We start from the raw sequence: 16,963 nt of genomic DNA on the forward strand, positions 1-16,963 counted from the left end.
CAAAATCCCCCTCACAGGCACAGTATGCCTGGTTTCACCTCCCAACTACAGTGTGGGTCCCTTTCTTTAAACTTTTTATACTAGGGGTGGGCTAGATTCCAAAGAGGGGCAATAAGGGGGGGGGAAGGGGGGGATACTTCTGAGCCTCTCAGGAACTTGGGACTCTGGCCAGCCTTTGCCAAACATCTACAAGCCCACAGCCAAGGGCTGCTTTTGAGTCAAAACAGCCCAAACCCCAGCAGATGATTCTTATGGCCACTCAATCCGCTGACACTGCACACATTACAGACCAATCAAAAGTACAGTAAAGCAACAGCCGCGCAGTACCCGTTTGATTTCCCCTCCTCTCCTCCCGCTTCAGGCTGCTGCCGGTGTAGTGTCAGAAAAAGAACAGCCAACACGTGTTACGCGTTGGTACTGGTAGCAAAATGTGTCCGTAGCGGCTTTTGACACTACACCCGGCACCGGGGCTCAGCTCCAAGATCTCTCCCTCCTCTCGGATTTGTAACTCACAGTTCAACGAGCGGGTGTGTGTGCACAGTGTGTGCTTAGGAGAAAGAGAGGGGAGGGACAAACGCCGTTTGTGTGCACTAGGGCAATAGGTCTTGGGTGTGCACAGGGGATGTCACTCGTGGACATGAACTGGGAAGAGAGGGACAAATGTGCGTGCGCACTGAAGACAGGGCAGCAAGTGTCACCCGTGAACATGGAAGGTGGTGTGGGTGTGTGCATATACACACATTAGGAGGCGAGAGGCAGATTTCGGGTGTATGGGCCCCCGGGGGGGGGGTGGTTAATGTGTCCTGGATGTTGGGAGAGAGTGCTGTTGGGTGTACCCGTGGAAGGCATGATGGAGCGGGAGGAGTACAAGGAGTGTGACCTACGCGTTTGGAGTGAAAGGAGGGTGGAAGAAGTGGGTAGCAGAGGAGGAGGACGAGGTCCTACGCGCTGTGTGTCTCTGAGCTGAGAGACAGAAGAGCATCATCTGTGTCATGGATAGGTTGTGGAGAGCCGGCGATGTGCCTGTGGGTATGCGCGCGCGCGCAATAGGGGAGCGATGCGGTGCGTGCACCCTGTGGAGGACCCGCGTGCGCGCGCTGTCGAGGCGAGCCCGGCTTTATGGATGTGAGCTTCCGGAAGGCGGTAAGAATGCCACGTGTCTGCGCGCCCTGGGGCAGGGACGGGCGGCGCGTGTGTATGTGTGCGCGCGCACTGGAGGGAGAGTGGCGTGGCGCAGGGTGAGAGGGAGGGAAGGGCTTTTTGTGTGCGCACTGAAATGGGCCGTGGGGGGGGGGAGGTTGTCACTCACAGTGCGGGGGTGGAAGTGGGTTGCAGAATTTGTTTGCTCTGGGACAGCATAGTAACCATGACTTCTTTCCCTGCCCCTCTCCGACTAGAAAAGCCCGGAGGAGGCAGAGGAGAGGCGCATTAAGGAGGACCAAACCCCAAAATAAAGCAGAAATGCACTTACATGCCGGACACCGTCTGGATGCCCAAGAGTCACACAGTGCGCTCTATGCCCTGCGTTATCAGTCAGTCAGCCAGACTAGGCACCACTGCCCAGTCTTCCTCGCCTCCTGCTCCCCCCGCCACTGCCCCTGGTTCGCCCGTCTGGACTCAGGGTCCCGCAGGGCTTGGGCGGGAGGGAAGGAGCAGGAACACGTGGGGGCTGCCTGTCATCATAGCGGAGCCATCAGCGCTCCCAGGTCCTCTAGTGCCGCGGCTCCCAGTCCCATCCGCACGCGCCGTGTGCGCCTCGGCTGGAGCAGGCTCAGCAGGGGCTGCTGGCAAGAGAGTGCTGCTAAGTCCCCTGCTCTTCCTCCACGGGGATCATTTGGAAAGGTGGATGGGGGGGGGGAAGGAGGGATAAGCTGTGCATTTTTAAAACGCGCCATTAAACCATACCAGCATGGATCCCACCTACCCACTTACATCTCACCGTGCAAAGAGGTTTGCTGCAGTCGGTGAGTCCTGCCCAAGGCGGAGATCCATCCCTCTTTCTGTTTGCAGAGCAGCTGCAGCGCTTATGCAAACGAGCAGGATTTGGGGGTTTTTGAAAGCACACATATGCTTTAAAAACAGAATACTGATCTGGTTGGCTGTGGTAGTGGATTCAGACTGATAAGGGTGTGAGGTTATTTTTGTTTGTTTGTTTGTTTGTTTTTGGCAGTATCTTGAATCTTCGTGGAATTATATTTGCATTGTTTGCTAGGTGCAAACTCAGAAGAATAAATGTGATAACACCCCTTCTTTTGCTTCAGGAGTTTCTCAGCATTTACATTAGATGTCACTTGTTTCAGGAGTTTATTATAACTGAGCTGGGCAAATCACTGGCTACTGAAATATTCCCAGACACCTCCCCCTCCCCCCAAACAGTGGTGATTGTAGAGCTGCGTCAATTATTTGGGCTAAAAAACTTTTATTACAACTTTGTTGTTATTTAAAATAACAGAAAGAGAGAGAGATGCGAATGACAGGAAATTCTAACTCAGGGTTGCATCTGTGAAAGTCTTGAAAATCCATCAGCAACCTTAACTCTGCTCCGGACTCCACTACCTAGTGAGCTGAGCTGTGCTGTGCATGAACCCACGTGACAGAGATATGGCTCCTGTGCTAAACCTGTCAAGCACTTTACATTTTTTGTCTGCCTCTCTGTCCTTGGTGGCTACAACTAGTATTTGTACAGTATAAATAGGTTTATAGTGGAAATCTATTTGCATGTGAGTGTTCATGTCTTAGACCACACTGGGAGGAAGAATAGGTATAGTTCTCTATATAGCACATTTAATGGAATGGGAGATAGTCATGAGTGGTTGAGGGAAATATGTAAATTTGTAATAGAAAACTATATTGTTGATGGGGAAGAGAGTTGGTAAAGTTGTTTGATGTAGCTAGTGTGTCTGAGATATAATGTGGGAGATGGCTTATTCTGCAAAGGGGAATTTGACTATAGGTGTGTGGTTCCTGTGTTGTAAGAATGTAATTTTTATGGGTTGTTGTAGCAGGGGTATGTTGCTCATATTTATAAATATATGTAAAGATATATTGAGTGTGTTTCTCTATGGGATAGAGAGAGGGAGCAGTGGTAGGGTTGTTTATGGCATCTCTTATTTTCCAGACTTTCAAAAGTTCTCCCCTCCCCCCATAGATAGGTCTTGCTTCTCCCTTATTGATGTTTTCAAGGGTCTTTGCAACAGATATAGACTAACTGACTGTACAGGCAAAACAATGAAAATGTCTATACACAAAGTGTGCCACTGAACAAACAAAGTGAACAAACTGGAAAAAAAAAGGGATTTTTTTTTTGCTAACGTCTTTCATTTATAGTAATCTTAGGTGTCACATTGTTATAGCAGGAAACATTCTGAAACTGATCTCCAAGTTGATGCTGTCCCCCTTTTAATATTTTCTAACCTTTTTTCCCCCCAAAGAGTATTTATAAATAAACCAGTGAAATGTGAAAACATTTGTAGATAAATGTTTTCTTTGATAAAGAGCCTAGACTTTGCTAAAATCATTGTAAAATGTAAAAAACAATATTTGCTGTTCAGTGAAACAGAACAAAATATTAGAATCAAATACTGAAGCTTCCTATCCCAGGGGTGGTTCCACTAATGGAGTTTACACACCAGAGATCAGGAAAGCTTTTAAACCTGTTGTGATCTTGGAAGAATTTGTGAACTCCACCTGATTCTTGATCTTTTATAGGTGTAATGTTAGAAAACATTTTTGTCTATGGACCAAATTCAGGAAGACACTTAATTTCCTTATTTTAAGCATGTGTGTAGTCCCATTGACTTCAAGGGGGCATGTGTTTTAATACCTTGCTGAATTGGGGCCACTGTATGAATTATCATCTGTGAAAGCTGCAGAGTTGACATACCATCCATACAAAATCTTCATGGATTTCTGTGGGGCTCAGGGGCTTGATTGAAAGCCCATTCAAATCAGTTGGAGTCTTTACATTGACTTAAGTGGGTTTTAGATCAGGCCCTAAAATGGCAGTTCAGACTCTTATAATACTGTACCTACATCAAAGATCATCCAACCCTGCTCTCCCAGCACCAGGACCCCATCTCCTCTACCAGACCCTTTCTCTCCCTACCATATTTAAATATCCACATTATCCTTTGCACCCATTATAATGTTTATTATGTCTGTTTTTAAAAAGAGGGCAACCATTGAAGTCACTGGGTTTGCATGGGAGTAACTGAGGGCAAAATTTAACCTAAAATCACAAAATTATTTCTTAAGATTTATGGACTCCAAAAATGTACATCTGTGCCTCTATTCTAATTTTCTATGGAGGAGAAACATATGAAGAGTTTTGAAGTTCCTAGGCTTTAATTAAAAATCTTTAAGCAAACATCTGCTAGTTTTGTCTCAGAAACATAACTCAGACAGCTTCTGTAGTTAATCTTAAATTCCTACCAAAAAATCTCCTGCGACGTAAAAGTATAAATACCTGAAATTTCAGGTTGAATAGATTTTCTTTAGCAAAAGATAAGGAAGCAGGTTAAAACTTGGCCTAGAATAGAAACTTGAAATCAATTTGTTTACACATCACTAATGTCTCAGGACAAGGTATATATATTTCAAAATATTTTTTTTAAAAGCTGATTTGTCCATTTGAATTAGTAAAAAAATTATTCACCAGTCTAATTATTTTTGTGTTCATATAATTCAAAAATAATTCAATTTTTTAAAGCAAAAAATTTGGCAGCGAGTAAATCCATGATACACTGTAATCTGTCTGTCAGTTTCATGACTGCTAAAATCTACTTGGTTAAGTGAACATCAGAAATACAATGAACTTATTATTAAATAACAAGAGTTTTAACAAAATATATGTAGTGTAGTAATAAACAATTTCAATCTCTCAAATAAATAGTGCATTTTATAAATAGATTAAAAAAACAGCAATAACCCACCTACATACATTATGTTCTCCCTGTAAATAATTTGTTTCATCTTACAAATTAACAAGAGGCAGGAGATTCAGACCTAAGTCTGGCATTCTGCCCTTAACTCATGCTATTGTGTTCTGTTTTTTTAACTAACAAAAGGAGGCAGCGCTGTTCTCTGTTGTGATCTGACTAGGGTGACCACAAGTCCCTATTTTATAGGGACAGTCCCGATTTTTGGGTCTTTTTCTTATGTAGGCTCCTATTGCCCCCCACCCCGTCCCGATTTTTCACATTTGCTGTCTGGTCACCCTAGATCTGACCCCTGCATGGCATGGAGGGGATAGAAAGCTCTCAGAGACAGCCCATGTAAAATACTTCCATTGGAAGGTGTCATATATCTGGCATAACATTTCTGCACTGGCCCCTTTCTCCTAGTCACCAGTGCAGAGGTCATGTTGGTGACTGGAAGGAGCATACTGGCAAGGGAGTTGGCAGGAGGTCAAAGGGCATGTGGCCAGTGTGTGCTGTGCTCTGGCTACTTCTGCTTTCTATGGCCCATACAAAACAGCATAAACTAGAGCAGTGTGTCTGCTCTAGGCTAGCTAGACTCCTGCCTTCCCCACAATACAGGGAGAGTGAGGATAGCTTAGAGACTCTTTGCAAAATGTCTGTCATATAAATGATTTTCATATTTATTTTTCAGTGTCTTTCATAACCTGTAGGCTTGACCCAGCAGAGAATAACTAGCTTTCTGGATCATGCCAATTCCAGAAGGACAAGGCTTCTTCACAGCAGGTTGGCCTTTCTAGGAGAAGGTTCAGTTTGCTGCAGAAGGCTCAAAGAGAGCCAAACAACAGAACAGCCACCTGTGAAGTAAGCTGCACAGCTGACAGGGGGAGGAACTCTCATATAAAATAACTTGCCCTCTACATCATCCTGCTCCAGATCCACATGACTCCTCACATTTGGTTCCTGCAGCCCATGCAATTGGCTACAGTATGTGTAAGTGGGGGAATAGTCCCACTATTGTGGGGAACTTTCCTGGCTTCTGCACTACCCTGGTGAAGTGGGCTAGTGAAAGGATCTGAGTCCTCGCTCCCACTTCCTTTACCCAGTGGCCTTCCTGCCCTTGAGGATTCCCCTTCCACTCTCCTGTCTGGCAGAGTCCTTGTAAACCCCAACAAGGCTGGGCCCAGGATTCCTGGGGGGCTCGACCCCCAACCCTGCTGTGGTCACTTAGGACAGGGGCTAGGGTGTCCCCACTCCGGGGTACTATCTCTGCATTGGGCACTTCTCTGACTCACTGACCATTACTTACAAGTTAAAGCAAATGCAAGTTATTTAATCAACAATTAATTTTAAGAAGAATAAGGAAAAATGGGAAAGGTTAAAGGAAACACATCAACCTGCTCTGTGGCAGGGAACATCACAAACAGCGTCTCTGGAATGTCAGGGCAGTTCACAGTCTATTCCTTGTAAGTCCCAGGCCTTCTTCTCAGGCCCTGGCTGTGCTGCAGGGATGCTGTGGGTTGGACACTTGCTCTGATGGTGGCCACACACTCTCAGGCTCTAAGTGGTAGGACCCTTCTTCCCAGTATCGCCCCCGCCCTGTCGGGGTTACGATCCAAGCCTGGCCTGCAGAGCCTCTTGGCTGAGGCGTCTCCCTGTGCTGGGCCTGCTGTCCAGGGTCCCCCTCGGTCTCCCAAGCTGCTCACCGCACCCAGCTCCAGACTGCTCCAGCCCCAGCTGCATCACTCTGTCTTTGCACTGCTGCTGCTGCTGCTCTGCCTCCAGCTCCCTGGGCTGCTTCTTTGGCTCCTCTGCCGCTGGTTGCTGCAGCTCTGCTCCCAGGACAGGTCTGCTCTGCAGGGTGCTTCTGTGACTCTGCTCCCAGCACTGACCTGCTTCCTGGGCTGCTTTTCTGGCCCCTCTGGCTCTGGTTGCTGCAGCTCTCCTCCGAGGGCAAGTCTGCTCTCTTTGGGCTGTGCCTCTGGCTTTGTGGCTGCAGCTCTGCTCCCAGGACAGGGTCTGCTCTCTCTGGGCTGCTTTTCTGGTCCCTCCGGATCTGGCACAGCTTAGCTTGGGCCCTGGCTTTCTCCTTAGCTCGGCCCAACTCTGTCTGACCCAGGCAAATCCAGCTCATATGGAGGACGGGACCTCCCTGGCCTCTGACTCCCTGATTAGCCTGCTCGCCCTGTCATTCAGGCTGACTTGGAGCATTGGCCTCTCCCCATTGTTCCTGGGGACTGCCAGTCTCGGGGTCCTGGTTTCCCATAGACCCTTCCCCTTTTAGTACTGGGAGCTAGCCAACCAAAACACCCCCACTGAATGTTAGTAAGGGGGCTTACTGGTCCCTTTACATATGGGAGGCAGAAGCTTCCTCCCTCCTTTTTCTTCTCCTTGATCTCCATTTCTTTTTGGGAAGGTTTGGTTATTCATCAGGCTAAACATCTCTTCTCTTTTCCTGAAATGAAGTTGTTGGCCATGGTTTGACTGTCTTCACACTCAAGAGTTTTTTGGTGAAAAACCAACGGTTAGTGTCTCCTTGTTAATACCTTGATACTCCGAGCACTTGATCGCCATTTCTGGTGATACACTAGGGAAGTATGTAGCCTGAGGTGGCCAGAAAATGCCTAATGAACCATTCTGCAGCTACTACAGATAGGAGGAGCTTCCACAACTGTGGAGACAATGAGGTCCATGAAACTTCTGAGGGCCAAGAAATGTAGGGGATTGTTTTGGGTAGACCTTAGCCACAGTTCAAACATAATTTCAAATAGAAATGGAATGCATTTTAAGGTGAGAAAAACCTTGGTTAACTTATTCCCCCATTTCTGAAGACCATTATATTTCCTGGCTTTGGCTACAAGTGAAAATTCCAAGTATCACAAGAAAGGCTGCTGCTGCTGTATTTCTAGCTAGAAAGGAAATACCAGAGGTTTTGTGAGAAACCCAGTTCTCATGAGTTTTCCAGACCAAACTTTAGGATACGCTTTAGATAAGCATCCAGACTTTTGGATGTTTCTCTGACCCTTTGCATCTGTTGCAATTTGCTCACCACTTGCTTGAATCAAATTTGGAGTAAATGAAATGGTATTTTAGAAGGGTGTACACTCACCAGGTTATAAACAGGTGTGGAGTATAGTGTCTTGTGTATATACTGAGTGTGTACACAGGGTACAGAGGAACTGGACTGGTGTGAAAGGGCCCCCAGATGCCTGACATTCTGCCAGTGTGCATGTGCAAAGGTGCTTAAGTCCTGACACCCATTTCCCAGATGATGCGTAAACCACAATGGGATTCACAAACTAGGTATTCCCTTACCTGTCTTGTTGGCAGGGCCTAATCTGGTAGAGGTGCTCAGAGGCTGCATGAGAGGACACCTACAGGATCAAGCCCTGCACAAAACAATGGAGGAGGTGGTGGTGTTGCCCTTTTACCCAGTAGCTCAGGGGTTAGAATACTCTTACCACTGGGCTATTGGGGAAAAGAGCACTACCACCATCCCCCTTTCTCTTGAGAAAGGGCTGACCTGGCTTAAGCATCTAACTCCCTTTGAAGGTTTAGGCCCCACCCCCTCCTCAGCATTTCTTATTGGCTAGATTGTATGGCTCCCTACTCAGTGTGCGTGGTTTTCTGAATCCCTTTCTTAGGCTCTTAACTCTCCCCATGCCTTGTATAGGGAGGCTGGATATCTAACTCATGGCTTAGGATTCCATTGGGTGATGTGGCAACTAAATGCAGGTGCTACAGTGTTGAGTCTTAGTCCCCTTTGTGGATCTAGCCTTCACAATACTACTAATAATCATAATGAATATGGTAATTTTTTTGGTGGTATGGACATTTCCTTAGTCTTTTTATAGAGGGCTTCTGAAAGTTGAAAACTCTGTTAGATATGTTCGTAGGAGCCTGTAACCCCTATGAGCACAACATTCAACTTCACTATAAGGTATCTTTCAGATGTTGTGCTCATGCTACTTATGCTAACATATGTTAAAACGTTCATGAAGCCTCTGCTGTGCTGTCATTCATTATAACTCTTCTGTGGAGGTCCTTTTAAAGGTTGTACTAATTGAGATTACAAGGAAAGAGAGGCAGAAGAGATTGTGTTTGGATATGGGTTTAGGTTAATTTTTTGCCCTTGAAGCTGGACTGTGGCTGCTGTATAAACTATGGCAAGAACAGATTCAGTTCTTTGGTTCAAAAATTCACAATTTGTTCTCATGAGATCCATAGTGATGGGAATATCATGAGATCAGATAGTCATGGAAAATATTTTCCATCTCAAATAGTGGAAATCTCATGGGAACAAGTTGTCCTGTGAGAATCTGGTTGCATCAAAACTGGAACTTGAAAATAGGCCTCTTCAAATTTTGGATCCAGCTTCGAGCCAAAACTTGGAGTGAATTTGGATCTGGATATTCTAGTCAGACTTATCTGAAATTTGAAGGGGTTCAGATTCAAGGTTCCACATCGGAGTTTTGGTCCACATCTTGCTATAGGTCTGAAAATCTTTCATAAGGAAACACAAAGCGGGGCAGATGACATATGACCTTCAGAAATGTCTGAGATGCAACATTGTGAATGTCTCTATAAGCCAATCAAAGAAAACTAAACCAGTTCTCTAGTATGATAGAAATCCTTGGAAATTCAGCTTTGATAAAGAAGACTGTTGAAATTGTGTCTTAAGTGAGGAACATGTGACAAAAGGCTTTGATTCTTGTTCTTTATCTCAAATGAATCTTTTAAATATAAATTGAAAGTTGCTAGATTAACTGGTCCACCAAGACATCACCCTCACCACATTTAAACTCTTCCTAAAAATTCACTTTTTCCACCATTACCACAAGAAGTGAGTTACTATTCACTAACTTCTATCTTTATCTTCATTATGCTATTAAAAACAAACAGATCTTTACAAAACAACCAAGATGTATACATTCCTAAACTGAGTAACAACTACATGAGTACTTCTGTAAGACTTTCCCTCTTTGCCTCTCTCTCTATTAATCACCCAAACTCGTGTCTCCTCTAAAATGTAGATTAGAAGCTCTTTGGGGCAGGGGCCATGTTTTTCTGTTTCTTGTGTGAAACGTGTAGAAGCCTTTTGGGTGCTATAAAATAATAATAATAATAATAATAATAGTAATAATAATAATAATAATAAATAATAACCACAGGTCAGATTCTTAGCTTGTGTGACTCACTGTAGCACCATTGACTTTGATGGAGCTATACTGAGTTACATCAGCTAAAGAGCTGGCCCCAAAAGTTTGGGTTTCATTATGAACTTCAAATTTATCACAATGCTCCAAACAGTATGATCTCTGGACGAGTTTTATGCCTAACCCTCTGGGTTTCCCCTCTCACTAACAAGCCAAGCTCCAGCTTTACCTTTAAATATCTTCAAAGGGCTGAGAGAGCAATGGCTTGCCAGTTCCTTGTCCTTCAATATCTATGGGGAACACTTGGCTGACCTTTTTAGCCATCAGTGGGATGGAAGAGTGAGGAATGGAGAACAGCGACTGGAGTGGAAGGAAGCTGTATGATTTGTTGGCTGTGGTTCTATGGGGAGGATCTATTGGGTGCTGGATATTCATGTTTGGGTTGAAGGTAGATTGAGGAGGGGGTCAAATGACTATGGATGGGAGAAGGGGCTCTGATTCGGTGAAGGGATCTGTGAGGAGTATTGCTGGATTAAAGGGGTTTTGGTTAAGGACCAGGTTTTCTCCTCACAGAGGTGAGGGATTCGGAGCTCTTTTGTGGTTGCCACGCTAGAGGTAGGAAGAGTCTCTTTGCCTTAAGCAGGATGCACACCTATTATAACTTGCATGTGTTCCACAGCGAAGATTACAAAACAACCACTGACTTTGGTGAGAGTTATGTGTAAGGGGACTGTTGCCCCCTCACTAACATTCAGTGGGGGTATTTTAGTTGCTAGCTCCCAATACTAAAAAGGGGGAAGGGTCGATGGGGAATCAGGACCCTGAGACTGACAGCCCCCAGGAACAATGGGGAGAGGCCAATGCTCCAGGTCAGCCTGAATGACAGGGCGAGCAGGCTAATCAGGGAGTCAGGAGGCCAGGGAGGTCCCGTGCTCCGTGTGAGCTGGCATTGCCTGGGTCAGACAGAATGGGACCGACCTAAGGAGAAAGCCGGGGCCCAAGGTAAGCTGGAGAACAGAGGTGTACCAGATCCGGAGGGACCAGAAAAGCAGCCCAGAGAGAATAGACTTGCCCTCGGAGGGGAGCTGCAGCAACCAGAGGCAGAGGGGCCAGAAAAGCAGCCCAGGAAGCAGGTCAGTGCTGGGAGCAGAGTCACAGAAGCAGCCTGCAGAGCAGACCTGTCCTGGGAGCAGAGCTGCAGCAACCAGAGGCAAAGGGGCCAAAGAAGCAGCCCAGGGAGCTGGAGGCAGAGCAGCAGCAGCAGTGCAGAGACAGAGTGGTGGAGCTGTGGCTCGAGCAGTCCGGAGCTGGGTGGGGTGAGCAGCTGGGGAGTGCGAGGGGGACCCTGGGCAGCAGGCCGAGCACAGGGAGATGCCTCAGCCAAGAGGCTCTGCAGGCCAGGCTTGGATCGTAACCCTGACGGGGTGGGGGCAACACTGGGAAGAAGGGTCCTACCACTTAGAGCCTGAGAGCATGAGGCCACCACCAGAGCAAGTGTCCAACCGACAGCATCCCTGCAGCACAGCCAGGGCCTGAGAAGAAGGCCTGGGACTTACAAGGAACAGACAGTGAACTGCCCAGACATTCCAGAGACGCTGTTTGTGATGTTCCCTGCCACAGAGCGGGATGATGTGTTTCCTTTAACCTTTCTCATTTTTCCTTATTCTTTTTAAAATTAATTGTTGATTAAATAACTTGCATTTGCTTTAACTTGTATGTAATGGTAAGTGGGTCAGAGAAGTGCCCAGTGCAGAGAGAGTACCCCGGAGTGGGGAGACGCTAGCCCCTGTCCTAGGTGACCACAGCAAGGTTGGGAGTCGAGCCCCCCAGGAATCCTGGGCCCAGCCTTGTTGGGGTTACGAGGACTCTGCCAGACAGGAGAGTGGAAGGGGAGTCCTAAAGGGCAGGAAGGCCCTTGGTCAAGAAAGTGGGAGCGAGGACTCAGATCCTTTCAGTAGCCCACTTCACCAGGGTAGTGCAGAAGCCAGGAAAGTTCCCCACAAGAGTTGGACTATTCCCCCGATTACATATGCATATATGTGGACCACAGGACTGGGCCCTAAAATGTTACCAAAAGTTTAGTGGTAGAGTTCCAAATAATTAACTGTTTGAGATAGAATGCAAAGGACACATAATAAAAATGGAATTAGTGATGGACATAATATTGCAGTCCTTTTTCAGGCAAAATTCCCCATTGAACTGAACACAAGTTTTGCCTGAGTGAGACTGCAGGATGAGGCCTGATACTACTAGTAACTTTCAAAAGATTCAGGAGTCTCCTGAAGACTGTAAGCATTGGAAGGACTGAAGGCTGGTTGATTGATTATTTTAATACTCAAGGCTTTTGCTGTGACTTTTAGGTTCTTTCTTGATTTTTAGTATTGTTATTGGATGACACTGATGCTAGTACTAGACTTTTTTCAAGGATATAACGTCTATTGGTAATATTATCTCTAATGATTTCAAATTGGGACAGGTAGATGGTTATTATTAGAGCAAGAGCTGACAATGGATGTGGATATTGAGTATTACAATGTCCTGCCATCACTTGATAGAATCAAGCAGAAAGAATAAATAGTGCAGACATAATAAAGCTAGACATTTCTATGATTTTCATATTCTTTAATGCCTTTTTTCTTCAGTCATTAAGGACTTAAGGAGAAGAATTAATGAGGGAAAAAACTGAGTCTTTGAGAGAGCAAAGATTCATAAAGGTTTGTTGTACTGGTTGTTTATCAGTTGTTAGACATCTTGGTTGAATTTTTTTTTTCGTTGGCATATGCTGTCATACCGTACAGTATGTCAACCATATCAGTGCTGGGGTCAGCTTCAGATATCAATTGCACAATATGCACACCCTGTATTTGTATAAATAGAGAAAGATTGCATCTATGTATTCTTGAACAAAATGACCATTGACTATTTTATTCGATCTGTAAAGTTACTTAGGGTGATTCCAGTGAAGTGCAACTGTATACTCACCTTTGAATATATGCACTTATCCTTTCCAAGCTGTATATATTGAACTTGAGTTTAGAATCTGCTGCTTTTTGATTTAAACATTGAGCACATTGCACTTTTTAGAAGGTGTTTTCTTTTCTAAAAGTTTCTGTTGTTTGTCTTATCATAAATGGAATTTTTGGTATTGGCCTCGTTGTGCTAGCTGCTTCTCTTGGAATGAATATTAGTATACATGGATTGCATTTTGCAGTATATATTCAGGAGAAGAAGACCCAGTGAACAACAGAAATGCTGTATTTCTGCTCAGTATGGGGACGGGGCAGGCAGCAGAGAGGCCACCCAGGGGGCTCTAGTGTCCCATTTTGCACAGTGGAGCCAAGCACTATGGCAGCTTTGTGATAGGATTGTATCAGGAAATTGTGGGTAGGTCAAGGGGGAGGTAGGGGCATGGTCAGTGTGTCTTCAATTGCACAGTAGTCCATAGCCGCTACTCTCGTCCTGGAGTAGAAGCACCCAAGCTAAGCAGCTGCTCCGTGTGCAGCCAATAGGCTGACAGGCAGGAGAATTCCATACTCTACCACCCTCTAACATCCATATGGTCCTATGGGTAAAGCTCTTTTACTGCGGCTTTAAGTGGAGGAGCAGGATTTGGTCCAGTGTCCTATGAACTCAGTGGGAATTTTTACTAAGAAAAAACAGGAGGATTGGGCTCTATAGGTTTACATAGAAAACATTTTAATATCCATTTAGGGGGCTAAGAAGGTACTTTTTCACAATATAAAGAAAAAAATGCTTTGTAACTGTATTATTTCAGAGATAATTGAAATTTTACATGAGGATAAGTTACATGTGCATTAATAAAAAAGTTAATTAGACAAAATATAAAGCTATTGGGTTTAATTGTTTTTTTCAATTGCACCAGTTTTAAACCAGTATAATTCCATTAACTTCAGTGGAGTTCTGATTTACATCTGTTCAGATGAGAGGAGAGCAAGGCACAAAATACCATCCAGCTCTGATTTGAAAAGCTTTACATTAACTTTTGAAGAACACAACATATATTCACTCTGTTGTACTTTTTGCCAAAGATTTGTGTTTAGAACACATTTATATTTATATGCACTATGGAATAACAAATATAATTGTCTTCCTGACACTAAAGTTTGGGATTTATTGGAAAAGACAAACATATGGTTGAAAGCTGAAGTAGTTTGTAGTTTGTGGAAAGATTTTAAAAAATAGCTGCAGAATAAACAACAATATTTTACAAAGTATATAAATTAGGTCAAGGTGAGTGTTGGTTTCTTAGTTCTTAAGAAATAGGTGGGGCAGTAATAAATGAATGTATTCAATATTCCAGATTGTAAGGCCTGATTCAGTTCCTTGAAGACAACAGAAGAACTTTTATCGACTTCAATGAGAACAGGATTTTTATCACCCAGCATTTAATCACCAAATTACATTTAATAGAAATATTTCAGAATTTCATTTAGTATTGTAACTGTGTTTAAATTTGTTGATTGGAGAAATTACAAGCACAATATCCAAAAAAGGATAATTAATTATCCTGAATTTGATTGTATGAATTGTATCTAAACTAAAATCTCTACTTTGCATCGTGTACAGCCTAATCATCATTCCAAAAAGCAAACTGTTCTGTAGTGAAGTTGTATTTAACAAAAGGGACTAATTAAAAGATTTTTTTTAAATGAATTGAGTTACAGACCAACTCTATTAAACTCTGTTTAATAATGTTAGTCTAATGAAATTATCTCGGACTTAGTCACATTAGTTGCTGTTACCAGGGCTCTAGGATCAATACAGTGCAGTGCTGAGGAAACGATAGCCTATCAAAATAAGTTTTAAACCAAAGGTTGTGCACAGTGCTTAGCTAATATAATATGTACTTATTTCAGATTTACTCTAGGAATTACATTTATTACATATTTAATAATATATATTATTTTTTATAATTTAATTTATATTTTTTATAATTTATAATATTTTATAATTTCACAGTGCTGGGATTTAGTGGACGTATAAGGCATTTGATAGTGAGATTTCTGTATTTTAAAAATATGGTATATGAAAAAGCAATGCTCTACAGATTTATTCTTATTTCAGAGGAGCCCCAGAGCTTTGGTATTCAGCAAAAGTTTTTTTTGCATCTCATAAGTTGTTTCATTATCAATATTAATTTGAAAAAAATATTATTTACCTTTATGGTGTTACTGTTTATTTTTAATCAAGTATTGTACATTCTACAGCCCTTCTGTGTCCATCTAACAAACCACAGAATATTCTTGTCATAATAACAATTAATTGGTTTTAATACAGAATGGTCCATAAAGTTGCGTTGGCTTGTGTTCCAAAGTGAATAAGACGGACAAAGATTAAGGGCCTGATCCAGCTCCATTCGGATCAAAACTCTCATTGAATGTAACAGTTCAGGATCAGACTTTCTGTGTCAGTAGGGTGACTAGATAGCAACTGTGAAATTAAAAGACTACTACTTGTTAACGCTATGAGGGTGGGGAGTAATAGGCGCCTATGTAAGAAAAAGTCCCAAAAAATGGGACTGACCCTTTAAAAACGGGACATTTGGTCACCCTATGTCTCAGGAAATTCACTAATGTGGAATCTTTAAATTTAAGTGTTCCATCCCAGCTTCAGCTCCCCGCCTTGGTAAATCATTCATATTTTCACACTCAAGTAATCTCCAATGTAGAAGTTATATAATTGTTTATTTAAGCATGCCCCTGGTGCTTTTGTTTTACTTTTGTGCCTTTTATGTGCATGTGACTTGTGAATATGGAATTTGGTTGGTTAAATGGTTTCATATGTTCACTATGTATAATCTTCATCTTCAAGTTTTCTGTTTGCTTACTTGTTAAAATAAATGTTTTCCATTTAATACAACAGTTTGTAAGAATTGCTGTGAAGCAAAGTTAAAAGAATGAGTTCTTGAAATAGAAATTCATAATAAAAACATTTAAAAAATATGTTTTAACATGTGGACTAATTTCTCCCATGTTTTCACATTAATTAAAATCTTATTGTCTTGGAAAAATATCCCTATTCCATCCCCTTTCCTCCCAGTCCCCTTCCCCATTGCCCCCCACATACACTAAGTTTGTGGTGTCATAAATCTAAACATTGTGCAAACTAACTGTACATTTAAAAAGCTCCGTGCAAAGAAAATACTTCCACAAAGCTTTTGTTTCATGATCTGACTTCTTACTCCAATGAAATCAACAACTGTTTCATATGGTTACCCTTTGAATGTAAACTATTTTTTAAAATTATTTCAAGTTTTTTTTAATTCACTCTCTTTTTATTGTATAGTTAACCCATCATGGTGTTCATATGGAGTTTTTAGGCATTTGAATGTCAAATTAAGCTACAAATACAGAGAGAATTCTACAAACAAAAGTCATCCTATCTCATTAGAAATGAAAAGGGTAATGATTTCTTAAGAAACAATTTGCATTTAGAGAAGAGTATGATCAGCCATGTTTGCTGGCTGCGAATGTTCCTAAGTAGTTCTGTATGTAATCCTAAAGGTCCTTTGCGTTCAGATTTAAAAGAAACAGTTTAAAAGATATCAACTAAATCTTTCACTTTCAAGAAACCTTTCCCAGACAAAGAAATTACACATGAAAGAGAATGTGAAGCATGCTACAGAGCTTATCTATTTTCAAAAAAGTTTTGAAGTCTGAGCTATGATTCTGGAGGACAGGTATTAGCTCTTGGTAGAGAGCAGATCAGCTTTAAACACTTAAATTATTTTTTCATTGTTTTGTCTGTTAAAACTCACCAGTGCCCTTCTTCTGCTTCTCCAGGAAGTTGTACCCGTCAGCACCTGCTGAGGGCTTCGTTGACCAAACTGACAGGTAAAAAAATTCCTGTAGAATAAAGCCAGACCAGCTG

The 16,963-nt window shown here is 42.9% G+C and overlaps 1 protein-coding gene across 1 annotated transcript in view; it reads left to right on the forward strand.

Annotated features, from left to right (window-relative positions):
* Positions 1-1,012: 1,012 nt before the first annotated feature.
* LOC311521376 (uncharacterized protein) overlaps positions 1,013-16,963 on the forward strand; it is a 76,313-nt gene continuing 60,362 nt past the window's right edge. The window contains exons 1-2 of the mRNA XM_084629682.1: positions 1,013-1,143; positions 16,876-16,926. Coding sequence (XP_084485808.1) covers positions 1,032-1,143; positions 16,876-16,926 — 163 coding nt within the window. The 5' untranslated portion in view covers positions 1,013-1,031. The remainder of the gene's footprint in view (positions 1,144-16,875; positions 16,927-16,963) is intronic.

This window comes from Lepidochelys olivacea, assembly GCF_965140295.1.
Source record: "Lepidochelys olivacea isolate rLepOli2 genome assembly, chromosome: 5".
Lineage (NCBI taxonomy): Eukaryota > Metazoa > Chordata > Testudines > Cheloniidae > Lepidochelys > Lepidochelys olivacea.